At 38.0% G+C, this 26,335-nt stretch overlaps 1 protein-coding gene across 2 annotated transcripts in view; it reads right to left on the bottom strand.

Annotated features, from left to right (window-relative positions):
- The window catches only part of LOC106545379 (collagen alpha-2(VI) chain), a 66,044-nt gene that overhangs the window by 12,986 nt on the left and 26,723 nt on the right, over window positions 1-26,335 (bottom strand). For both annotated transcript variants that reach the window (XM_087716672.1, XM_087716671.1), the window contains exons 12-27: window positions 23,819-23,881; window positions 21,578-21,640; window positions 20,752-20,841; window positions 20,034-20,096; window positions 18,336-18,398; window positions 16,512-16,574; window positions 15,413-15,475; window positions 13,306-13,356; window positions 12,174-12,209; window positions 11,702-11,764; window positions 10,846-10,908; window positions 9,898-9,933; window positions 9,509-9,554; window positions 8,458-8,610; window positions 7,298-7,750; window positions 5,853-5,891 (exon numbers count right to left, since the gene is read on the bottom strand). In XM_087716672.1, coding sequence (XP_087572798.1) covers window positions 5,853-5,891; window positions 7,298-7,750; window positions 8,458-8,610; window positions 9,509-9,554; window positions 9,898-9,933; window positions 10,846-10,908; window positions 11,702-11,764; window positions 12,174-12,209; window positions 13,306-13,356; window positions 15,413-15,475; window positions 16,512-16,574; window positions 18,336-18,398; window positions 20,034-20,096; window positions 20,752-20,841; window positions 21,578-21,640; window positions 23,819-23,881 — 1,408 coding nt within the window. The remainder of the gene's footprint in view (window positions 1-5,852; window positions 5,892-7,297; window positions 7,751-8,457; window positions 8,611-9,508; window positions 9,555-9,897; window positions 9,934-10,845; window positions 10,909-11,701; window positions 11,765-12,173; window positions 12,210-13,305; window positions 13,357-15,412; window positions 15,476-16,511; window positions 16,575-18,335; window positions 18,399-20,033; window positions 20,097-20,751; window positions 20,842-21,577; window positions 21,641-23,818; window positions 23,882-26,335) is intronic.

The raw sequence follows: 26,335 nt of genomic DNA, 5'->3' as shown, positions 1-26,335 counted from the left end.
ACTGTCTTGGAAAGAGAACTTTGCTTCATGGATACTAACAGTGACACTGGGGAGAGGGTGACACCTAGTGGACTGTAAATCCGAACCGTGAAGTCTGATGCAAGAAAACCATTGGTGACATAAGCTGATACATATATATACATAGAGAGACTAATTACTAGAATTAAATACTCGTATAAGTGATAAAATTGAGAGACATTTATTGGTATAATAGTGCGATATATAAATCTATGATATATATTAATTAAAGACCAAAAATCAAATAATCAAAAGGATAGTATACTACATAGGAATGTTTAGGTATTGAAATGTGATATTAAGGAAAGTTAATTATTGTTGAATATTGAAATATACAACTATTTATATCATTGATATTACTGATAAAGTAAAGGTAAAATCTATATGCAATTGTGGGCAAGGATAAATAGGGGGATAAAAAATGGCAACTTCAGTAAAATTAGTGAAAAAACTACACCCAATGTGATCTCAGCAACACCCCCCCTCCTCAAATCAAATCAAATAACAATTGAGAGTGCATGGTGGTTGGAGAAAGATGAAAAGATGGCAGAAACAGTGGGACCAGCTCCAACGATGCAGAGTATGCAATCAATGCTCCAGATGATACAAGAGACATTGGCGAAAAGCCAAGAAGTGACAACTACTAATCATGAAGAAACAAAGAGGAATCATGAAGAAATGAAAAATGAAATGGGAGAATTGAAAGGAACTATCAAGAATGTAGATGATAAAATTGAAAAGATACAGAATGCCTTAGCAATCAATGAACAGAAAATCCAGTGTATGGAAGAAAAAATAGAACAATCAGACCATAAGATGGGAAAAATGGAATTGGAATATAAGCAACTTAATAAATAATTAGAACTCTCAATAATCCGATTTGAAAATGAAAGAGCTGCATTCTACCTAAGATTCCAAAACATACCAGAAGAGAAGGAGGAAGATCTGAAAGGAAAAGTGATTAAAATCCTCACTGAATCTCTTCAAAAAAAAAAGAACAAGAGTTGAGAGGAGACATTGATGAAGCTTATAGGGTGCATACTAATTATGCCAGAAGACATAGACTCCTGAAAGAAGTGCATGTAAGATTTGCTAAAAAAACAACGAGAGATGAAGTGTACAAAAAAACCAGAGAAGAGACTACAGGGAAAAGAGTTGATCACACTCAAACAGATTCCATGAAGAATTCAGGAACAACGTAGGCAGTACCAATTTTTAACAAACCAGATAAATAAAAACAGAATAATGTACAGATGGTTGGTACCAGAAGGGGTTCTAGTATCTTGGCAAGGAAAAAGATATAAGATAGAGAATATAGAAGATGCACAGAAATTCTATGAAGAATACTGCAAGAGGGAAATAGAACAAGGAAGCAAAGAGGAAATAGAAAGTAGAGGTCAAGAGGAAGAAACATCAGAACATAACAAAAGAAACAGGAGAGAAGAACAGAGGCAAGAAAGAGAGAGAGCAGAGAAGGAATGCGCGAGAGGGAAAAGTCAGATACAAACTAGAAGTAAAAAAAAACAACCCCAGTTAAAGATGGATTAAGAAATAACAATTATCTCAATAAACTTGAATGGACTGAATGCACCAAAAAAAGAAAAAAGAAAAAAAGAGCCTAGATGTTTAATAAAATAAGAACGTTAAGAATGGTGAAATCAATTCAGGACGATAGCTGGCATATAGATTGCAGAACGAAAGAGAAAAAAGGAAATGATATGAAACTATATGGGTTTGTGGAAATATCATCCCCAAGAAAACATAAATTGAGATTTGAAAGAGACGCCTATAACAATAGAAAAAGAAAGGGAGGGAAGAAGGAAGAAGAGGAGAGGAGGAAGGAAGTAGAGAAGGGAGGGAAGAAGGAAGGGAAAGGAGAGGAGGGTGGAAGGGAGCGAAGGAGAGATAGTAGGAAAGGAAGAGGAAGAGTGGAGGAGAGGTAAGGGAAGAAGAAAGAGATAAGGAGAGGTGGGTGGAAGGGAGAGAAAGAGAAGGAGAGGAGGGAGGAAGGGAGAGAAAGAGAAGGAGAGAGGGTAGGAAGGGGAAGAGAAATGGAATAACAATAGTATAAGAATGGCAAAGAAAAAGAATAACCATGTGAATGTATACTTCTAATTGTATGTAGGAGAATAAATGATAGTAAGAATATATAGCACAATATAGGTAAACAATATTTGGTTATAAATAGCTAAATATAAATAAATATAGAATTGTACATAAAAATGGATAACGAATAAGGAGATCATGAATGCAAGATAGATACGTATAGAAGGGAAAATACTAACTGCAAAGAAGCTGATACGGAACTGCTGTATGATATATGATGGAACTTATTGTTCCTATGTTGTCTTAAGTCATGTGTTTGTTTTTGTTGATGTGTTTATGTGTTTAAAATAAAAATTTATAAAAAATAAAAAAAGAGATGGAGATCCAGTACTTTAGGACTAAGCTTACTACAATATGTACAAGTTCTACCATTCCTTTAAATGAAGACATGAAGGAAATTTGTGTTCTCTTACGGTCTTTGAAACAATTACTCTTGAACAAAGGAAAATAGCAAAGGAGCAATATTAATGATTTATGGTGTATAATTAAAGGTTTCTGGCATACAAACTCCAACTTTCAATATTTAGGGAAATGGGAGCTAACAAAACGTACAGCAAAGTCAATAAAAGGTGGAACATTTTCAGAGGCAGCAATGCTAAGATTGGTCTCTGGAAAGATTAGGACAAATTCACTGGAATTCAGACAATAATGATATCATATCCCATTTTAAAGCAATAATTATAAGGACAGTAATCAGGCATTGTTGAAGAGATAATGCAAAACTGGAACAATATCAGGTTGCATTGCCTGAGAATCCAATAACTTTGAAAATGTATTTTGAGCAGATACATAAGGTCTATACCATCTAACAAGACCAGGATTTGGAGGAGAATGTGAAAACAAAGTCATGGTCAGATTTATACGAAAAATACCCAGAATGGAAGTACAGTAAGAGACTTGTATCCCAGCTTTAAACTGGGACTATCAAAATTGATTTGATTGAGGGCTGCATCAGGGTTGTATTTCACTTCAGGGGGCTGGGTTGGCATGGCTGGGGTAGGGTGGCCAGAGCGGGCATGGCCACTCAACATCACTTGTCAGGGGCACCTGTGATAGCCCGGGCGGAGCTGGGGGGATCAATTGTCTTCAGCTAGGAAAGCGAGACCAGGGAGATTGCCAAGCCCTTGTCCTCCAGAGGAGTCTTTCAGGCCATATGGAGAACCCCCGGAAGAGGATGCAGGCTGTCCAGAGCCTTAGGCAGCAGAGGGCAACACCCAGCCTGGCCCTCAAACTCCGAGGACACCAGGACCCCACAGCCCAGCCCCACTTCCCTGAGGGGATGCCTGCCTGCATTTACCTCCTGCTGCTGCTGCTCTTCTCTCTCTCCTTGGCCAGGTTGTTCATGGTGTGTGCAGGAGGGCAAAGTGTGTGGGTCAGAGGGAGGCCAACTTCCTCTTCATACAAGGAGACTAGGCTTTGTAACCAAAGCATCCTTGGTGATAGGGTAGGAGACCACCAGGAGAGAAGGAGACAAAAGGATGGCAAAAGGGCAGCAGGGCTGCTGGTGGCCAAGTGCTAAGGCAGGACCTTCCTTCCTTTCTTCCTCCCTTCTTTTTCCTTCCCTCTTTCTTCTCCTTCCTTCTTGCCTCCCTCCCTTCCTTCCGAATGCAGCCCCTCAAGCTCTGGTTTTTCTGGCAGAGGGCTGCAGGAGGCCACCACAGTCCAAAATGGAGCCTGGGAGGCCATGCGCGCCCCGCCCCCCAAGCTCCATTTTCTCTGGCAGAAGTACTTCTCTATTTCCAGGGTGGTCCTGTGGGCCAGATCTAAGCATTTCATGGGCCAGATCCAGCCCACGGGCTTTGAGTTTGACATCCCTGTCATAGAACATAAACTGCAGGATAGTAAGCAGAATAACTCTTTTAAATTGATTTTGGAAAAAATCACTGCTAAACACTGGAAAGCAATTCAAAGACATTTGTTCTAAACAGTGATATTCAAGTTGTCAGTGAAATTGGATTATCATTTTGAAGGGAAGATTTAAGAGTGATGTACAACCTTACATCACTTCAGTATTAATATCTTTTTATTTAATTATTTGAAGTCTTGATTATTTTTATTCTAATTTGTTGATAGCTGTGTAATTTTAATATATATATATTGATAAATAAGAAACTATTTTACCAAACTTAAAAAAGAACCAAATCACATACATTTGAGGGAAGCTATGCAATTTCTAAATCAACACTTGGAGGTTTCTTCCTTATTAATGTTGTTGAGAAAGAGAGACAGAGGAAGAATGACATTGAAATAGAGACTCCTGTGCTGTTACCCAGCAGTGGAAAGGTGAACTCAATCAAGGTATCCTGCTGAGTGGATCTCACAGGGCATTAATTAATTAGGAGGCAATTTTTCGAGGAATGGAAGGATGGATGGATGGTCAGATGGATGGATGTAGCAAGTTAAAACTGAATTCACATTAGAAATGCTTCAAATAAAGAGATCAATCAAAACTTTTCATACATATGGTAGCATTCTCTCTAACACACACAATTTACAAATTGGGAGCCCTTATGATTTAGGAAAGATAAATGGCAGCATTTTACCAATATAGATTAGTGTGTCACCTATCTGGAAAGAATAGATTTAAGTCACCCATGCACTAGTGATATCCAAGTCAGAATCTGTAGCTTTTGCATGAAGGCATCATAGAGATATTGCTGGGAATTAGAAAGTTACTCATATGATACATACATTGCCAAGTTGCAATGGTTAGCAATGTATCTCTGAATATAAATTAGAATGCATTTTTCACTTAGAAGTAATGAATGCTTCAGTTGAATTGATAGCCTCAGCATTACAGCTGCATCACTTTACTACCTGCAGTGGAGGTACTTCTGTTTCTGACAGCAGTCAGAATGGTGAGTTGTGGGAGAAAGAGCCTTTTTTGCACATTTCTACAACATAATACCAATTGAAGTTATTAAGCCCCATCATTATCCTCATCCCTTAGGAGCTGCATTTTATGGAACAGCAAGTATTAAGTTGAAATGAAATTTTATTATTAATTACTTTTACTGATTGTAATATTTAATGTTTCTATATTTTACTTTATAAGCCATTTTGGACTTTCTATCTTGGAAGATGACATGTTTATGTAAACTAATGTAGCTAATCACGTAGTAAGACAAAAGAAGATGGCATATTTCATGTACCAACAAGGGAGAAATGAAGAACCTAATGTAAAAGTTATTGAGGAAATTCCTGAAATATCAGAAATTTGTCCTCAACTTTAGAGCCCAGAGTTACTTTATATGCATTGATCAAGAGTTCAGTTTCTGCATTAGGGTTACTGATTAGAATTGTCAGCATCAGGATTTAACCAGTTTTAAATGTGTCAAAACATAAACCAGCATTTGATCACTGATGATTAATGGCAAGTGCACTTCCCCAAGTGCTTCTATTAAGACCTTTGCTTTCTTATGGTTAGTCTCTGCGCCAAGATTAGGTTGCTATTCTCAAAAGGGGCCTGTCAGAAGAGGTTTTTATGCTTTGAGAAACTACTGTTTGAGAAAACGGGATATTTACAACACATCCGTAAAGCAGAATAGCTATAATACAAGAATGTACCTACCTGCAGAATTAAACATTAAGAAGGAATAACATTTAGAAATGATGTAAAATATGAGTTAGAACACCTATTCTTTGTTTAGCTCAGAATTATTTTACATACTACAGTTAAATTGGAATAGAAGGGGAAAGAGGATCATAGTTCAAATAATTTTTTTTACCTGTTTGGCAGGGCAGTTCAGGGCAGACAATCTGAGGATCTGAAAAAAGAGTAAAAAAATATTTGATGGACATCATTCAGATCACATTTAGCTTACAACTACAACAGTATGCTATGTATACATATCAACAATTAGGCAGGATATTGAAAATATTAAGTTTTAAACTAGTGCAACAAAGAGAAGTTAATTAATCCTTTTTTCTTGGACAATTTATGGTTCAAAATGATCTTCCATGGAGGGATAATGACATGTCACCCTAGGAACTTTTCCCCCTTTGGCATGAAAGTGAAGCAAAGGGATTAAGAGAATACTCCATTGTTAACAACAAACCAATTGAACCTCATTTTCATTAAGGATGATAGCCTAATAAGTGTAGAATTGGTATTCAGACTCACTCTAAGATTGGCAATGACTACATTGATCAATTTTTGAAAACTGTCCTTTAAGACTTTACTAGTGGGTACAAAATATGGTGAGTCTGTGCTTTGTGCTGCACAGGCCTTCTTAATTAAACTGCATTAGCAAATGCAGTTTTCTTCATAGTGAACTATGAATGCAGTTGGGTATGAACATTATCTTATTGAAACAATGCAATTTTCTCCCACACAAACTATGATTTAAACTTTCAGTCAATATTTGAAAGCGAAAGCCTCAGTGCTGGACCAGAGCAATCCCTACTGGCCATTCCTTCCAATTCTGAATATCACTAGACCAGCGATGACGAACGTTTTTTGGCTCGCGTGCCAAAAGCGGGGGGAGCGCAGGGAGGTTGTGCGAGGGCGTGCCACACCCATAATGCAAGGCACGACCCCGAGCATGCATGTGTGCATGACTAGTGCTCCTCCCATTTTTTACATGTTTTTTTCACCCTCCCCAGGCTACAGAGGCTTTATAGGAGCCTGGGGAGGGCGAAAACAGCCCCCCCCAGAGGCCCTCCGGAAGCTCCTGAAGCCTCCGGAGGGCAAAAAACGACCCTACGAGCAAACCGGAAGTCCTGGTTTGTCCATAAGGCCATTTTTAGTCCTCCAGAGCCTTCAGGGAAGCCTGCAGAAGACCCCTGAAGGCTCCGGAGGGCCAAAATCAGCACTACGAGCAAACCAGAAGTCTGTTCCTGAATAGGGTAGGTTTTTTGTGCTCCGGAAGCTTCAGGGAGGCGTTTTTTACCCTTCCCAGGCCTCTGGAGCCTGGGGAGGGTGAAAAATGGCTTAAAAAAAAGGCTGAAGTCAGCTGGCCAGCTGACAGGGCAACGCTTCGCATGCCCTGACAAATGGCTCTGCGTGCCACCTGTGGCATGCGTGCCATAAGTTCGCCATCCCAGCAGTAGACCTTGCTACTTTTTAAAATGGAGATGCCATGAACATAATACTTAGCCCAAATATATGAAAACTACGACATGCCATATTACTTTCTTGCAATTAGCTTTAGCGAAGCTTGCATTGACTAACCTGGACAGAGTTCAATCTCTATTTTGTCAAGGAACTCTTCAGCCACTAAATCAGTGAATACTTTCATTCTTTGGACTCTGCCTTGGTCACTACAAGCAATTGCTTTCAGCGTCTCCGATTCTTCATCTACATTGAACATGTCTCCAATCCCAATGGCATTGACCACAACATTTCCATCACAGAGGGCTTGTAAGTTTGAATCATTATCTCGAGGGTCATGACGTCCATCAGTCACCACCACAGCAAACACCCGGGCTTTATCTCTCCGGCTTTCTTTGATGAGTGTTTCATAGGCAAACTGAAGTGCAGAGGGAGTCCAGGTGCCCCCTGCAATCCATTCCAATTTTTTCACTGCTTCTTTGAAAGTAGAGAGTGAGTCAATGCGCTTATCATTGAGCTGGATGGCTTCAAAGGTTCCCTTATGACTGTACTGTACCACTCCAACACGGGCACCTGCCAGGAAAATAAGCTCAGTTATAATTCCTAGATTTTGATATTCTATTTCCCCTTCATCACAGTGATCTCTAACCCCCAGCCTGTTTGAATGCAGATTCACATACGTACTGGGCCAATGATTTGAAATCATTTTTAGAGACCATTACTACAGTTACTGTAAAATAATGCTCAGAAAAAGTATCATTTTTCATCTTTAGGGAAAGGGATGGTTCCCAAGTCAAATAACAATTGACACTGACATAATCTCATATCTCATATGGCGACCACAAAGACATCAGTTGCCATTGATATTGCCCTCTAGAACAGACCTAAAAGGACATTTTGGATCTTCTTTGTATTGATGACACCACTGGAGGCTCTTCTATTGTATCAACCTTCCCTTAAGAGCAGCACTAAGTAGAAAACCAACTACTCCAATGAAGTTTCCAATGCACATAGAGGTTGATCAGAAAGGTCTGTGGATATGTTAGAGAAAACTGAGTCCAAATACAGATTTTTCTATATATCTTTTTTTAAAATTAGACCAGTGTGGAATACTGGTGGGACAAGATAGCAAATATTTGTAATAGTGACATGGGTCAGATATTGCTTCCTATGTTGCAATTAATTAGAGAGTAAAAAAGTATATGTCATCATACAAGTATTGGAGACCATTGCAGCTATGGAGAATATTCAGCTGTAAGAAGAAATCGTCAGTCACTGACCTGTCTCAGATTTTGGATCTTTGGCAATGGACCCTAGCCTGCTCACCACATTGATAACAAAATTTTTCTCCAGGGAAAAGTTGGTGTAGCCGATACTCTCTGAACTGTCTATGACGAAGACAATGTCCAATGGACCACACCGCTTCTCACAATCTATGAAAAAGGAAGACAAAATAGTAAGGAGTACCACCATAAAATGAGTCCAGAACTATAACAATAATGCACTGCAAATAACTGAGAAGTATTTTAAAGTATGGAGTCTCCTGAAGCCTATTTGAATATTGCACATGTGAACAAACCAGGAGCTAACATTTTGAGTGGTTGCTAAACTAGCTTTCCCCAACCTGGTATTCTCTAAATATGTTGGCCTGTTCCCCCTAGTCCCCCCAGCCAACATGACTAATAAGAATGGTGAGAGATAGTGATGCAAGGGCACTAGAATACAAAATGCAGAAAGTCAGGCAATACCATAGATTATCCAGGCCATGTGTCTCCAGGCAAAGCTGTGCTTCTAAACTGTCCCTTCCAACATAGTCTAAAGCTTGGCATTTGGAAGCTTAAGCTCCTGGTACAGCTAAATGCTGGATCGCATTAATTAAGTAGCTTGGTCAGTCACTGTTAGTTCAGAGTGAATAATGATGTCGGTTCAGATCCCAGAAAAAAAAGTAAAAGTATATTCTTTCACTTCCAAATGCATCCTTTCTAAGTTAATGGCCAATAATTTTAAAGTAACAACAAAACAAATAAATAATATCCTTCTGAGTTATTTCCTACATTAGGCACACATCCATGGTAACTGTGACTATTTCTGCCTATTTGCAATGAATTAAAAACAAATCTACTGCTTAAGAGTCATCTACAGTTCTGCAAATTCTTTTGATGTAAGGGCTACTAGTCCTACCCTAAACTGTCAAAAATTAGCCCAGCCATTAAATAACTGAAGAACACTATGATATGATGGCAACTTTCCCCTATCAAAATGGTATAATTTCTCCCTTCTCAGTGGCCCCTTCTGCTCTAAATGAAGATCATGCAAAGACTCCGAACAAACCACAGCAGCCACAGGTCTCTCTGATGTAGGTCATCACATCGCAGTCCTATCAATGACAACAACAGCAATTATTATGCATGCAAGAGATACATGGACATCAGCAGATTATTATAAATATTATACTGTAATGTGCATTCCAATGTTCCATTATTGTAAGACTATAAGTCCACAAATATCTGCCTATCTTCAACAAAACATGATAAGAGAGTACATGCATTAAGATGTATATCAAACAAAATCAGCTTCTGATTATAATTTATATTATGCCAAATAGTGTGAAGCAGCATTTGCTGTGCTTTTTCATAGCTCACAACAAATTATCACTGATACAAGAAAGGCAGCAAAGTGACCAAAGTGAGCATGCAGTATAAGAAATGTTCTTGACTTACAGTTAGGCCAGGATCTCCAGGAGGACCAGGATCACCCTAGAAAAGAAGATGATGGAATCCACCTTTCAGAGATTTCAGGATGTAAGAAAAATAATATATCCACTTGCAATATATTTTAATATTCACTAGCTTTTGGAAATATACGTGTTGCTTTAAATAAGTAGAATTAAGGCAGGAGAGCATAGAAAATGTATGTAAAAATGTAAAAATTCATCATTCAGAGGCTTAAGAATGATTGTGAATGATGTCACAGTTTGCTGATAAATAACTTAGGAAAAGGTTTATTTGCTTTGAACACGAACATGCGGTTTAAGCATAAATCTATTTCTGTGTATACATAGCAAACAGATAGATTTAAAAGTCTCACTGATTTGATTATTTTTTATACAAAGGCCTGAATGAGCGACAGTAGCAGATATGAGAGTAATGAGATGGTTTTGATTGAGGGACTGAATGTGTTTTGGTAGAGGCAAAAATAGTTGTTGGGAATAAATTAGATATAAATAGGAACAGAGCAATAGAAATATGACAAAATGTCAGAGTGCTTCTGATGCAACTTTGTGTTCAAAGGACAAGGAAATGGGGGAGGGGTCTCAGCATACGAATTCTTCTCCTTGAAATCCTGAGGTAAGCACTAAATAAAAGGGGAAAGGACATCTCTACCTGGTCTGCTTTTTTGTTACAGCCTACAGTAAGTAATGGATGTTACTTGCAGTGCTGGCAGCACCATTACCAACCTCTCTGCAGACATAAAGTAAATGGACTGCTGCCAGAGCTTAGAAAGTGACATACTTTCTTCCTATCTTAGGGACAAAGGCACATTACTGGGGATATCAAGGTAGTCATTTCTTTTGCCTCCTGCTTCTCTGGTTTGGGATTGCTCAAATGCCTCACCCCAAGGGAAGGGAGCCATGCAATAATATCCAACCTGATGCACAACTATAATACCTCGGGTCCAGGTTCACCATCTGTTCCTCTGGATCCAGGCGGACCTGGAAGGCCAACACCTCCCTAGAGAGACAGAGGAATGCAGTTAAAGGCGTGAATGAAGAAGGTTTTACTGAAGAGTACAGAAAATGAATGACAGCTCTTTGGATACAGATTATATTGTTTCAAAGAGGGTTTAAAGGGGATTTATAACTCTCTGGGTATATAATTATTTCTCTCTCTGCCCCTCCCCCCTCATTCTCTCTCTCACACATCATTTGCAGTGTTTTTAAAAACCCTTGTAAGATCATTTCAGCCCTAAGCAGAAATGGAACCAAGGAGGCAGACAGTTCCCAACCAGTACAACATTTAAATTAGGTTTCTAATCTATAATTCATTAAAGAATTCTGAGAAAATCTAACAGGCTTCAAATATTATAACCATTGCAGGAAACATACATAGTACCCCAGTAAAATTTGCAACTGTATTTTAACCATAGGCCTGAGAAATCTGGAACCACAAGCTCTCTGGTGTTTAAATCTCCTTGTCATAAGTATATGATATACATATTATCTACATACAATACAATAATTATAAGGATATATTCAATTATATATGAGATATAAGGGATGTTCTAATTCTTAAGATTACGTGGGCAACAGTATAATTTAAAGCCTATGAGAGAAGCTGTAAGTTTATAAAAGATATGAGTTTACTCTTATGAAATATTAGCTTATCATTAGCTAAACCCATGATAAGCTAAAGAGCAGTGGAAGAGCACACAGCAAATGCTTTTTAAATCAGAATATTAAATTAGTCTTCAAATGGTGAAAGTTATTAAACAGTTTAGAGAATGTAAGATCAAGAGTCTACTTACATCATCACCTGGATCTCCTTTTTTCCCTTTAAGTCCTTTTGGTCCAAGGTCACCTCTTGCACCCTGTCTCAAAAATGGTATAAAGAAGAGTTTGTTTTGTATTTTCCTCTACAGCTCACTATTTTCTTCTCAATACCTCATTTTCCTCTATTATTCCTTCAGAAAGAAGGTTCTGCCTGATTCAGTTAAGGGCTTAAGCTAAATGGAAATAAAAAGAAGTTTGTGAGAAGAACATCTCAGCAGGAGGTGGTTGCTAAAAGGTGAAGTCCACACCTCTTAAAGTTGCTGGGCAGAGAAATACTGGTATTAATCTTGTGGCTTGAGTTGCTACTGGCAACTCAAGAGACCCCAGAGCAATTCCACTATGGAATAGCTGCTTCTGGGATCAGTTCCTCAACAAATGAAGGAAAATAACATGACATCACCTAATGTCCAATTTATTAGCAAAAGCAAGTACATAAGTGTACAATACCTCTGGGCCTGGATGACCCTTTTCACCTTTGTCACCCTAGAAAGAGAGAAAAGTGTCCCAGTTTTCATTTTGTCTTGCCATAGATTTGTTCAAATATAAGAAAGTATAGCATAAAATTTCATATGGTGATCAATAAATTAAATCATTAGATTAGTTAACAGAGAAACGAAGAATGAGAGTAGTAAAATCTGATGAACAATATTTCAAAAAACTGAATACATCACAACATATTAAATCATAGTTAATAATCATTGAATAAGACACAATTTGCTTGGTTCACATAACATACAATGTACCTATTATGGCTAAATATGGTCTGTCGATGTTTTCTCTGTCAATGGACATTGAATTGAATGTATATGGCTTAAACATTCAAAAATATATTCTGTACCTCACAATAAAAGTTTAAAGTATACAGTATGCTAGTTGTATATAAAACATTTTCTTAATTGCTCTTTCATTTAAGTATTAATTTTTTTGCATTTTTTAAAATGGATCTGCATTTAAAATAATCTGTTGCAAAGATAATTCTTTCATCTACTTGTAAAGGAAAATCATTGTAAAACTGCTTAATTAGAAAATTATTTTCTGTTGTATGTTTTTAATCAATGCTTTGCTATATTTTTCACATCATTTCTTTCACTTATCCATGACGTGAGCAAAAGAGATGGGAAAAGGAGATTAATTTCTTTAGAAAATATTGGAAGGCAGCGGGGGAGGGGTGGCTCTGTTTATTTTAGTAAATGTTAAAAGAAAGATAAGGCCTCTCTTGTGTTTTTATCTTTCACAATAAATATGCTCACAAGGATATTGTTTTTACAGCTTTAAATTTGGCAGCATTTCCTGAAACTGTCAGAAAACCGTGCTCCTGCATGTTTGCAGGAACATTCTAAGAAGTTCAGAAGAGGAGGATGTAAATGTAAATGACTCTTTAGATTTTTGGTTTCTAAACCAGTGAGGAAACCACTGTTCTTGGAAGGATTAAAAATATAAGTAGGTGAATAAAAGACAGAGAAGAGACTTTCTCATGGATTTTTCCACAAATGAACTTTTCTAATAGTGCTTCTGCTTTGTTCTGGGAAGCTCTTTATGTTAAGAATTAATATAAATATACCACACCATAAAAACATACCCGTGCTCCCCTGGGACCAGGTGCACTTAATCCAGGTCTTCCCCTATCACCCTATGATTAAAACAAGAAAATAAAGATACAATTCAAACATTTCATATAAAAGATTCCAGAAGTTTGCTTCTGACTAATTTGAATGACAATTGAGCTTAGCTCTTATTATTTATATATTACAATTATTTGTATACCACCAACTTTAATGACTCTGGACAGATTACATAGATTTAATTATATTGCAACATTCATAATATCACCAATTCCATAAAATTAACTCCAAGCTTTCTTTTATAATCTGGAAGAAAGTTAGTACCAAATGTTTTATACTTGGTATACAACACCCTCAATAATTTCCACGATAAAGAAAACATACAATAATAGACAATTGAAATGCCTGGAAAGAGAAGAAAAAATTACCAAAAGTGGTAGACACATTTAAAAAAAATCAAAAGTACTGGAAAGATATGCATGGTACAATGCAGAAAATTTAAATTCAAAATGAAATAACAACCTTCTTACTAGGTATAATCTCAAAAAAACCTCAATAAGAAATATAAAATCTAATCAACTTTATGTTTATCAACATTAATATTTTAGAAATCATAGTTAATGTTGATTTAAACTTTTTTACAACTAAATCTGTTCATGACCGCCATTAAAAAATAATTTCCTGACCTTTGTCTGTGTGTGTGTGTGTGTGTGTGTGCGCGCGCGCACATGTGTATGTGCGTGCGTGCCCTGGACAAGTCCCGGCAGGTTTCTTGGCAAGGTTTTTGAGAAGTGGTTTGCTATTGCCATTGCTTCTCATTCCGAAGGCTAGCAATAGCAATAGCAGTAGACTTATATACCGCTTCATAGGCCTTTCAGGCCTCTCTAAGCGGTTTACAGAGAGTCAGCATATTGCCCCCAACAATCTGGGTCCTCATTTTACCCACCTCGGAAGGATGGAAGGCTGAGTCAACCCTGAGCCGGTGAGATTTGAACCGCTGACCTGCTGATCTAGCAGTAGCCTGCAGTGCTGCTTTTAACCACTGCGCCACCTTGGCTCTCCTTGGCTAGGAGAGAGTGACTACCCCAAAGCTCTCAGATGACTTCATGCCTAAGACAGTACTGAAATTCACAGTCTCTTGTTTCTATCCTCAATCATTATATCAAACTGACTTTCCTTTTTAAGTTTAATAGGCCTTTAACAGTGGTGGGTTTCAAAAATTGTTCGAACCTACTCTGTGGGTGTGGCCTCCTTTGTGGGAGTGGCTTGCCGCCCATGTGACCGATATGAAATTATGAATTAGTACTTAGGTCGGTCCAAGTAGCTATACAGAAACTCTGGCATTGAAGCATGCAAGTCTTAAAACTGTCAAGTTACAAGATCCTTGCACCCCTAACCCTTTAGAAAAAAAAACTAGGGGTCTTCAAACCTGACAGCTTTAAGACTTGTGGACTTCAACTCCCAGAATTAATCCTCCAGTCACGTTGGCTCAGGAACTCTGGCATTGAAGCATGCAAGTCTTAAAGCTGTCAAGTTACAAGATCCTTGCACCCCTAACCCTTTAGGAAAAAAAACTAGGGGTCTTCAAACCTGACAGCTTTAAGACTTGTGGACTTCAACTCCCAGAATTAATCCTCCAGTCACGTTGGCTCAGGAACTCTGGCATTGAAGCATTCAAGTCTTAAAGCTGTCAAGTTACAAGATCCTTGTACCCCTAACCCTTTAGCAGTGGTGGGTTTCAAAATTTTTTGGAACCTCTTCTGTAGATGTGGCCTGCTTTTCGGGTCCACTGGTGGAACCTCTTCTAACCGGTTGGGTAGATTTGATGAACCGGTTCTACCGAATAGGTGCGAACTGGTAGGAACCCACTTCTGGCTTTTAATGAGCAAACAGTATAGAAGAACCCAATTCAGTTGGCAAGAAACACTGACTGAAAGATAATGAACAATTTATTAAAAATGCTATGAATCTGAATTTTCAAGAAAGACATGGTGAATGACAAAACATCCCCTCTGTCTTGAACATAGGCTTAAAACAAGGCTGTCTTAGCTGATTAAATCAAGTTGATATTACAAAACAAACCAGAGCAAACCTAAGTCTGTTCCTGGTAGCTACAGGCCTTACCTTGGGTCCTTTAGGCCCCATATCGCCCCTTTCACCTTCTCTCCCAGGACCTCCAGGTGAGCCCTGCAAACAGAAAGTGGAGAGAAAACAAAGAGATGGAACATAGAAATGAATGATCAGGTGTAGCATGCTAAAATCTCTGGCTTAATCATTGATCTTTTCTGATTGTTTCAATCCCTTGCTATCTGCATCATTTTTTCTAGTGAAGACTGCATTACTTATTATAATACTATGTAATAATTAAAATTATAATCAAATTATACTCAAATCCTAAGCGAGACAGAAAAATACACATTAACAAAAATTCAAAAAACACTTTTCCCAAAGTTGAAATGCAGATACAACACATCATTTGAAGTGCTATTAGTGTTTATTCTCTTGGGCTACTAGGGACAATTCTAATAAATAATAAAAGAAGAGTAATAGATTTTGGATCCTCCCAGAGATGTTGTGAACTGGGAAAACAGCGAAAAATGGACAAGTGAAATCTATAGTAAGAAACAAAGAATAAGGCTTTTAATTGGTTCCACCACAAAATCGCGGAGGACAAAATCGCGCTCGACGAAAGCGCGCATTTGACGTCATCACAGCGCGACGAAAACATCACGCTGTGATCGATAAATGTAAAAATAAAGCGAAAACCTTACCCTAACCCCCCCAAACCTAATCCTAAACCTAACCCTAAACCTAACCCTTAACCTAACCCTAAATGTAACCCTAAACCTAACCGTTAACGTAACGCTAAACCTAACGCTAACCCTTAACCTAACGCTAAACGTAATCCTAACGCTCTAAACCTAACCCTAACCCTAACCCTAACCCTAAACCTAACCCTTACCTTTATGTGAATCGGCTTGCTTTAATTTTAATTTTATTTCAATTTTTAATTTTTTTCGTCGCGCTGTGATGACGTCACATGTGCGCTTTTGTCGAGCGCGATTTTGTCCTCCGCGGTTTTGACGGGTCACGTTTTAATTTTGACTGAAATAATTTGTACGGGGAAGAAAATGTATTTTTTTTATTTGCTGCTTGTTGGAAAGGAACAACACAGGGAGTAAATTAATAGCTGTATCCTGTAAATATGCTTAGATAAACTTACAAGGTTGCCTTTTTCTCCCACAGAACCTGGTGAACCACGCTGACCTGGTGGTCCTTGATCTCCCTGTGAAACAAAATGTGAGATGAACAGTCAGAGCTATCCCTCACATCAGATACCACTTCAGATACACATATAGACTGGGTGAAACCAGGCTTAATAGCAGTAACTGTGAGAGGGATCTTGGAGTTTTGGTGGACAGCCAGTTAAATATGAGCTAGCAGTGTGCAGCAGCAGCCATAAAAGTCAATGCAATCCTAAATTGCATTAACAAAGGGATACAATCAAGATCAAGTAAGGTACTAATGCCACCCTATAAAGCCCTAATAAGACCATACCTATAGTGTGGTGACCAAAACTGGATCCAGTTTTGGTCACCACACTATAAAAAGATGTTGAGACTCTAGAAAGAGTCCAAAGCAACTAAGCAACCGGTAGTGGAAATCACGGGTGGGCCTGCCCACCCGCCCTGGCTCTATGCCGTCCTAGTTAGGCATGTTTTTGAGGCCGGGCTCAGTTGTGGAAGGCACGTGTGCGAGCAAAGCACATGCAACGGAAGGGCAGATACATACTTGGAAGGGGCACTTGCGCTGGCGAAGGGGGTGGGCATGCAGCGAATTGGTGGTAACAAAGTGTGAAATGCATCGCTGCTCATAACATGTGAAAATGAGCCTATTTATTTATTATATATAGGCAGTCCTGACAACCACAGTCCTTACAACCACAATGGAGCCCCAAATTTTTGTTACTAAGCAAATGAGCTGTGCTCCATTTTACAACCTTTTTTGCCACAGTGAATGTGAAGCGAATCACTGCAATTAAGTGAAACGTAAGTGAATTGTTAAGTGAATCTGGCTTTCCCATTGACTTTGAATGTTGGAAACCAGTTGGGAAGGTTGCAAATTGTGATCTCAGGAACCTGGGTCAGTGCAACTGTCATAAATACATGCCAGATGTCAAGTGCTTGAATTTTGATTACAGGACCATGGGGATGTTATAATGGTCATAAGTTTAAGACTGATCATAATTTACTTTTTTCAGTACCGCTGTAACTTTGAATGGTCACTAAATTTCATTGCAACAACAAATAAGGAAGAACAATTTCTATTAGATAACGTTGCAGTCTTTAGACTATATTTCCGTAAATACATACTACGAAAGATGTGTTAACAGCTATCAAAGACTATCAGGATTCTTGATTTTGAGGTTCCTTAATCATATGGAATGCATACCTCACAATGAAGTATATTGTTTCTTTTAACTGTGTTAAAAGATAGTTTATTTTAAAGCTAACTCTTAAACTGTAAACTACTTAGAGCCTCAAAATTGAAATATTAAACATTAATATTAACCCAGTTGGAAAGGAGACCCAGTGTCAGAAAGTTGTGTGAACAAGGAGGCAAGAAAATCCATAAGAGGACAATTTTTAGAACACAAAAGTTATCCAGACAATTAAAAATTAAACGTTATCCATACAATTTTAGAGGACAAAAGTTATCCAGAGAAAGCTCCAGATTTTTGTTTCCCATCAACTCTATTAAATAGTATAATTAATAGTGGATAGTTGTGACTGGACTTCTTGTCCTCTTTCCCCTACCCTACCATTTTTATTTTCTTCTGTCAGGAATTGAGCATCAAAGTTTTTTAAATTTAACATAATAAAGTGCCATTTTGCCAGGATATTTTAGTGGTCGCACACATTCTAGTAAACCAATAATATGTAAATATCTATAATAATAGGGAAACCTTTTTCAATCTACTTTTAAAGTAGTGACTAGAGAAGTCTAAATGGGGTGCGGAGTGGCATTGACTGATATTCTATCATACATTTCTTCCTTTCTCTCCAACTTCTCCTGGTAGACCCCTTTGTCCCTCAGAACCAGGATCTCCCTGTGAAAAAAGAAATAATTCATATTAGTTATTGCTTTCAACTCTATTGTAGCTTACTATGTATAATAACTGAGAGAAAACTCCAGAAAGACATCCATCCACCCATAAATTTAATATTTAAACCTTAATGTAAGGTAAACATTGGGGAGCTGGATTAATATTTCACTACTTTCTTATTGATCTCTAAATCTGTTTATTGCCCTGTTTATTGCAACAGATAATCATAACTAAAAATAGCAATAGCAATAGCACTTAGACATACACCATTTCACAATGCTTTACAGCCTTCTCTAAGTGGTTTACAGAATCTGCATATTGCCCCCAACAATCTGGATCTTTATTTTACCAATCTCGGAAGGATGGAAGGCTGAGTCAACTTTGAGTCAGTGAGACTCAAACTGTCAGCCTCTACTTTGTTTGCTTGCTATTGGCTGCCATAGAAACGGGGAGGGTGGGGGCTTGTGGTATTTGGGGAGGAGAATTGCTGGTACTGGAGAAGTTAGCATGAAGGAAGTTTTGTTCTCACTACCTTCTGCGCATGCTGATGGCTCATGTTTGGCCTTGGTCAAGGTCAACCATCTCTGCATACCAACTGAATGAGGCCTTTTGAAGATGCACCACACATGACCCCTCTGGGAGTTGTAGATTGGATATTGGGTTGGGGTAATTGGGGGGAGGGTCCTGGGTAAACATTTGATATGTTCACGTCCATGCCTTTTTGACTCAGATCTCGCTTTTCTTTCGCTGCTTTCATTTCATATCCAGTAAGAGTACTTTTATCTCTACTCAAATGGAGTTGGGGGTTTTCTTTCTTGGTTATTGAAGGAGGCACACCTGACACAAACTGCCAAACTACTGGCAGCCGGCAGTCAGCAGAAGTAGTTTGCAGTACTGCTTTCTAACCACTGCACCACCATGGCTCTTAAAAATAAAGACAAAAGCCTCAAAAGGGCTTACAGACATTTGAGTCAATGGATGTCCTTAAAACTTTCAGAAGATATAATGGGCCTTGTGAAACACAGTGGGCATGGCCAAGTATAAAATGCTAATTTGCCAGGAGGAAAAAGATGCTACCTCTTTCTCCTGTCCCCCATTGGCTTCTCCTTATCTATCCTTTTCTTGTTTTGTGGACCAGCTGCCACTATGCTCCATTTTTATTTTCAAAGAATGCTCACGGAAGTCAGATAATTCTGGAGGCTGGAACTTTGCTTTGCAGAATGTCACTTTCCCAATATTATTTTGTTAAATTTTAAAAGTCAAATCAAGCAGGCAGCTGCCAAGAAATACACTAGTGAACTGACTGAAGTCTATCAGCACCATGTTAAGAACTCCAGCTAAGAAATAAAATTCACCAATGTGTCCTGGAAAATTAATAAAGGCAAAATATCATAAGTAACAGCTCCCTTTATCTTCCTAGAATCACAGTTGGGACACCCAGCAAGGACTGGAAATCAAACAAGTCTCTCTAGGAAGCAAGGAAAAACTTTTCTCATACAACCTTTGGTTCTTTTTTTTAAATAGCTTATTCATTTCCACTAGAAATCTACATGTATCATTCCCTTTCCCAAGATATTTTTTTAAGCACTAGTGTTGAAAAGGTTTATATCAGTTGTTTTGGATACTTGTTGAATTTACTTTTTCCCCCTTGGATCCTTGGTTTCCAGGTGTTCCTATGTCTCCAGGATCACCACGACGACCCTAAGCAAAACAGAGTAAAATTATTTTTAAAAAATCAAAATTCAAATGTGGATTACTTCACTGAAATGCTAAACAGCTGCACAAAGAGTACCTACTCCATTTTAAGACATGAAGATACCACCAGGAAAGGAAAGACAAATAAAAGCATTTGCTTATTAATGAACTAGAGCAAAATTCAGACCAATGCAACCTTTCAAATTTAAGATTTCTGCACTTAATATATAGCTTTTGGTGGATCAGTTCTCAAAGAGGAAGAAGAAGACAATGGGTTTATTTTAAAATTAAAACAATTCCTATTTGTTTTTTTCTGTGCATTTCATCCACTAATATGTGCCAAGAGGAGACATTTTATTAAAATTTAAATATTAAGGCAGAAAACTAAGGATCAGACACTATAGTACATTTTTACATGATTACATTTGAATGTCATAAAAAGAAAGAAATTGGAAACTCCAAATTTTCTATGATTGATACCATGAATTGTTTCACAAGGTATTATATAAAGAAAACCGACCCCCAAAGTCTGGCACCAGCATCTAGATACTACATGCAGCTCTGAAGTATTACCCTTCTGAGTATCTTTTAAGACTTGTAATGCAGGCTGCCTCTGAAAAGCATTAAAAAAAGCAAAGCTAGAAAGCATCAATGGTCTTACAGCTTCTCCTCTTGGTCCCACGAGTCCTTTGCCACCTGGACTTCCCTTGGCACCCGGAAGACCAGGTTCTCCTTTGTATCCTTTTGGTCCCTTTGAAAATAAAATAAAAACAAGAGAAACAAAACCTGTTAGAAAAGGCTTTTGCACAACAAAAGGTAGTGCTCCAGAGGATTATCTGATTTGATCACACTGACCCACACTTCCAAATGTTCGGTTTTTGCAAAATTGTTTCCTGTCTCTTGTAATACAGATCATTAATTAATTTTCATCTGGATGGAAGGACCACATTTTAAGGGGTCTATCTAGATTTCTTTAACCAGTTGTTTATTTTTCTTTTTAGTCCTGCTAAATGCAGCTCTGAAAACAGTGGGTTAGAAGAAAGTCTCTCCAAGAAAAGCATTGCTGGAAAATGCTTACCTCCAGACCATCTGCCTGCAGATAGTTTCAAGCACAATGTTAGAGAGTTCAATCAATAGTGGGGATTGTGGAATTTGTACTGGAGAGAGTGCAAATGTTGCAGTTTGGAAGCACATACTCTCTTAGGTACTTCATTTCAATCATACTTCCAATAAGTAATTGTCCCCAATACAAATATAAATGAATGTTCCCCTTAACTTTTGGGGGTTTACTACAGGAGTTTAGTTTAGGTTTAGTTCAGTCTAACCAAGGCTCCTATTTTCCTAACTTTTTACAGTTGCTATAAAAGGAGCATAGATAGATATATCATATCCGTATTTTGAAATCATGTACTGATGCACTACAGTCTGCGAGTGGCTCTGTAGTGCAAAGAATTTAATTATTTCAGAAAAGTCACAATGTTACATACAGAACCTCCGACTTCCCCATTGGGACCAGGTGGGCCATGTTTGCCAGGCCGGCCAGGATCTCCCTAAAACAAGATGTACATAAGTTAGAATTTAATTATAATTGTTACAGTTACAGTTGTTATAGTTATAGTTGTTTTAGTTACATATGCATGCATGCATGCATACACATATACTGGAATCAAAATGAAATTATTTCCAATCAAACATTGCTATGCATGCATGCATACACATATGCATGCATGCATACACATATACTGGAATCAAAATGAAATTATTTCCAATCAAACATTGCTATGGTCACACCCAGCAGAAGGATGTATGTTGAAAACTGAGAAGGAAATTGCAAGTGTGGAGAAAAGGGAAGTTAAGTCAAAAGTTAGATGGAAGAGAAGAGAGAGAGAGAGGAGCAGAAGGGGCTGGCATGGGACACACCAGATTCAGAGGTCCAGGGGCAGGCAAAGGAGCACCAGATGGGAAGAGATGGTTAGGAAAGGGGCAATTGGCAAGGAACAAATGATTGGAACCTGGACCAGCAGCCAGTGAAACCCAGCAGTAAAAGAGATGCTCCAGCATGACTTGGTCAGAAGGAAGCGAAGATGTAATAAGTAATTCCTACCTAAAATTGATACAGTAAAGGTTAATCCATCTAGCCTGATCTGAGGAAAGTGGCTGGAGCAGCGGTGTACTTTGAAGGGGGCAAAACTGTCTCTAAAAACTAGGCTGAAAGGAAATCCTCTCAAATAGACAAGGACTGTACAAGTTAGTGGAACTATATTTACCAAAAAGGTAAGGAGGTATGGCAAAGGCAGTGTTATTCTGGAATAGATATGTTTCTCAGAAGAAGGCCTCCCAGGTAAACCTATTTATCCTATTTAAGTCATAGATTAGGGGTGGGAGAAAACCTTTTAACTTTACTTTTAAGCTACAAAAGAGAGAACAAAAAGAAGAATTTGCAATTGATCAACCAGAATAGTTTGGTTTATAGTGAGCCCAAATTTTACCAGTCAATGCAATTTTCTCCAAATCACAATCTATGGCTTGAGACATCCATCATAAAATTAGCAATTATCAACTGAGGAACATAGAGATAGAAGACCACAGAGATAAGAAAAAAATAGAGCAGAATTAGGATTAGGCTAAGAGAGATATACATAAGTATAGAAACAAAATAGGTAATAAGATTCCTCTCCCACTTCAGATTCTGGAAAACTTAATTTTGTGCAATAAAACATTTCCTGATAGGAAAAAAAATGAGCCAAACTTTGTGCCTTGGCTCATGCCATTCTCAAGGAGCTCATTAGAGATGTTTAGTGGAAGCCTGTTTTATTTCTCTTGCCCCTTTCCTAAGCAGCCAGAATTACTGAGATGCATCTAAAGCAGCTTTCCCCAATTTCAGGTCATACAGAGGGCCAGGGAAGTGGGAAAATTGTAGGCTTTGTGCAGCAACATTCAGATCCAGCTTTGCTTACAGTGCAACCCTTTGACTTTAGTAAAAGTGAACCTTTCATTTCAAACATGTGGAGTTGAGGGTACCCTAATCCTAACCCTAAATGCTCAAATCAGGACAAGTCTGACATTAAGATGGATTTGAATTCCCAATTAAACAGTTCACCCATGGGAAAATTAGCAACTGGGAAATGGAAAGAGGCATGCAAGAAAAAATGTTCTCTAATTGGCTCTTAGCTCTCTTCCTACTGATAACAGCATTTTTGTTACCTTACTGTTCAGAATTTCCAGCTCCCTTTACATATTAAAACTCATCATAAGATTTGTTTTAATATAAAGGTAAAATCAATTGAACAGAGCAAACATGTAGTTATTTTGTGATGCTGCAGAGAAGCTGCCTGTCTTCTCACCAGACTTGCCCTCTGAAGGTGCTCTGCAGTCGAAGAAAAGTATAGAGCTCTTTGAAGAGGCTGCAAAAGGACCATTGGTATTCCCACACTTTGAGAAGCACCTTTTGGAGGTCCATTCCAAATCTCAGCAGAGCCCTAGGATTCCCTGAGTGAAGAGCAACATCCTTTTGTTTTCCTACTTTGTAACCCAAAGTTCTAAAAAATATTTTTTAAACAAATCTCTACCATGTTCATTTCCTTTCACTATCCTTTTTCTAAACTAAATAACTTGAGAAAGTTTTTCAACTGAGAAATTACCCAGATTCATGTACTGAATGTTTGAATTTACTCTTCCTGACTCTGTCATGCTGACTTTAGTCTCTGCCAGTATGGAATAGTACAGACCTTTATTCCTTCCTCTCCTGGTAGTCCTTGATCACCAGGTTTTCCTGGGTAGCCATCAGGACCCTAAAAGAAAGAGTGGGGGTGGGTGGGTGCGGGAGGACTTAGTCAGAAGCTATTTCATTTAGGAAAGTAGAATATAAACAACAGGAAAGTGTTCTGTGACTGTAGATATCATAATGGTGAAAACATCTCACAATATTCATCCTGATGCTTATTTTTTCCCATGTTTTAAATAGATGGCATTTTAGAAATGCATCTGAGGGAATTTAGATAAGATTTAAATGGAATTATTTGGTGGCAGTATAATAGAAAAATATGTAAAAAGACTCTGCACAGATATTTAGAGGTACTGTAGATTTCATCCTTCTCAGAATTATATGGTGTAAATCTGAATGCTGAGGATGAAATCCAGCATAGTAGTAAACATGATGGCTTTGCTCACATATCAGTTCTGCCAACAACCCAAACTATGTTAAACCTTTTACTTTCCAAACTAAAACTAGTTCCCGTGTCTTCTGTACAAAAGGTAAGTGAAAGTTTAATACGTTTTATGAACTTTAATGAAATTCAAAGTTTCTATTCAGCATAATGATGTAAATCACATTCTGAACTTAAAAAGAATGCTGAGAACTGGACACATTCATAATAGATCATTATTTTAAAGTAAAAATGGAAAAGATGGTAATATTTGTGAACTTTGAGAAGAACAGACTTAGGACCCAGCAATTGCTAATACTGCCTACCATTCTGTAATTAGTCACATACCAGAGGTGCCAATATGTAATGCTTATTGTTGTGTTATTTTTACAGCACTTATAATCTGCATCATCCTAAACATATCCCAGTCAGCTAATACTAAAGCAAAAAGTAGAAAAATAGTATCAAATCATGTCAAAACGAAGTAAGTTGTGCATATTGCCTCTAAAAAGATGTATCTCACCCATGGATACATACTTGAATTTGCACTGTTATGGTACAAGTAGTTTGACTAATGTTACTAAGTGTGCTGTATATAGATGTGATTGTTGGTACATGTTAAAGTATTATGATTGAATGATTACAGGCAACCGGAAAGAAGCATAAACTAACTATATATCCATGGTGCATTAAATATTATTGAATACTTTTTCCTAAAGGATTTCTATTGGTTAGTCTTTTTTCCTCTGTCTGCTATTAATTCATTGACTGATTTGCTTGTACACTCTGAAAGTGCTCTTGTTTCAGGTTTTTATTTGTTTTATTGATAAACAAACCAATGACATTTGTTTAATTTATTTTCAAGGTAAGCTTTTATAAAGTTCTCTCTCTCTCTCTCTCTCTCTCTCTCTCTCTCTCTCTCTCTCTCTCTCTCTCTCATCTATCTATCTCTCATCTATCTATCTATCTATCTCTATCTATCTTCGTAGATTTTCGTGGGTGTAGGTATGCTGGTCTTATTGTATTCGGGTATTTTCCCATGTAAGATTGAGATTTTCTTGGCAACATTTCGGCAAGGTCTCACTCGTCATCTTCAGGCTGGTGTTTTCAGCTTAAAGCATGGTCGGAGCTGCCATCTTTCTATAAATCTTGGTGGGGATGTGTGGAGTGCTGGCTTTGTTTCCGTAAGTGGATTGATTGGTTGTGTGGTTGTATTATGATTGGTAGATTGGTGCTGATTGGTGCTGGCTGTGTGTCCGTTGTTGTTTTGTGTTGTAACGGCCTGGGTGGTGGGTGGGGCTTGTTTGTCATGTTTATTCATGTTGTGTGGGTGTTTCTCTATTTTGATAGCTTCCATAATTATTCTCTTGTTGAAGTGTTCAGTTTTGGAGATTAATTTGGTTTCTTCAAAATTAATTTCATGTCCTGTAGCTTTAAGGTACTGGAAAAGGGAGGAAGTTTTTTCTTTTTTTCTGACTGCGTTCTTGTGTTCTGCAATGCGTGCATTTATTCTCCTGTTTGTTTGTCCTATGTATGTTGCAGGGCAGATTTTGCATGGTATTTTGTAGACTCCTTGGTTTTTTAGCTGGATCTTATCTTTGGGGTTTCTTAAGATGTTGGCTATTTTTTGGTCAGTGTTGAAGGCTGTCTTGATAGTGTTTGTGGATAATTTTGCTGATTTTATCTGTAGTGCCTTTGATGTAAGGGAGGAGGGTGATGCCGTTGTCCTGTTCTGCGTCTCGGTTCTTGGGAGGAGTTTCCCTTTGGATTAGGTTAGTAATTGTTTTTCTTTGGAATGTGTTGGAGATTAATACATTTGTGAGAGTGTGTAATTCAGTTTTCAGGTAGTCTTTGTCAGCTAGGCATTTGGTTCTGGAGATGAGGGTCTTGGCTACAGATTTGATCTGTGCAGGGTGGTGATGGGATTATGCGTTTAAGTAGTGGTTGGTGTGTGTTTTTTTCTGGTAGATGGTGTGTCCTAGGGAGCCATTGGGTTTTTTGTAGATTAGGACGTCTTGAAAGGGAAGTTGGTTGTTTGCTTCTATTTCCATAGTGAATTGTATTTTGGGGTGTAGGCTGTTGAGATGTGTGAGGAAGTTG

This window comes from Thamnophis sirtalis, unplaced genomic scaffold (assembly GCF_051295495.1).
Source record: "Thamnophis sirtalis isolate CommonGarterSnake01/CBP01778 unplaced genomic scaffold, rThaSir2_p1.2 scaffold_5, whole genome shotgun sequence".
Classification (NCBI taxonomy): Eukaryota; Metazoa; Chordata; class Lepidosauria; order Squamata; family Natricidae; genus Thamnophis; species Thamnophis sirtalis.
Note: the sequence above shows the minus strand (reverse complement) of the source record. Positions and strands in the feature narration are given on the sequence as shown.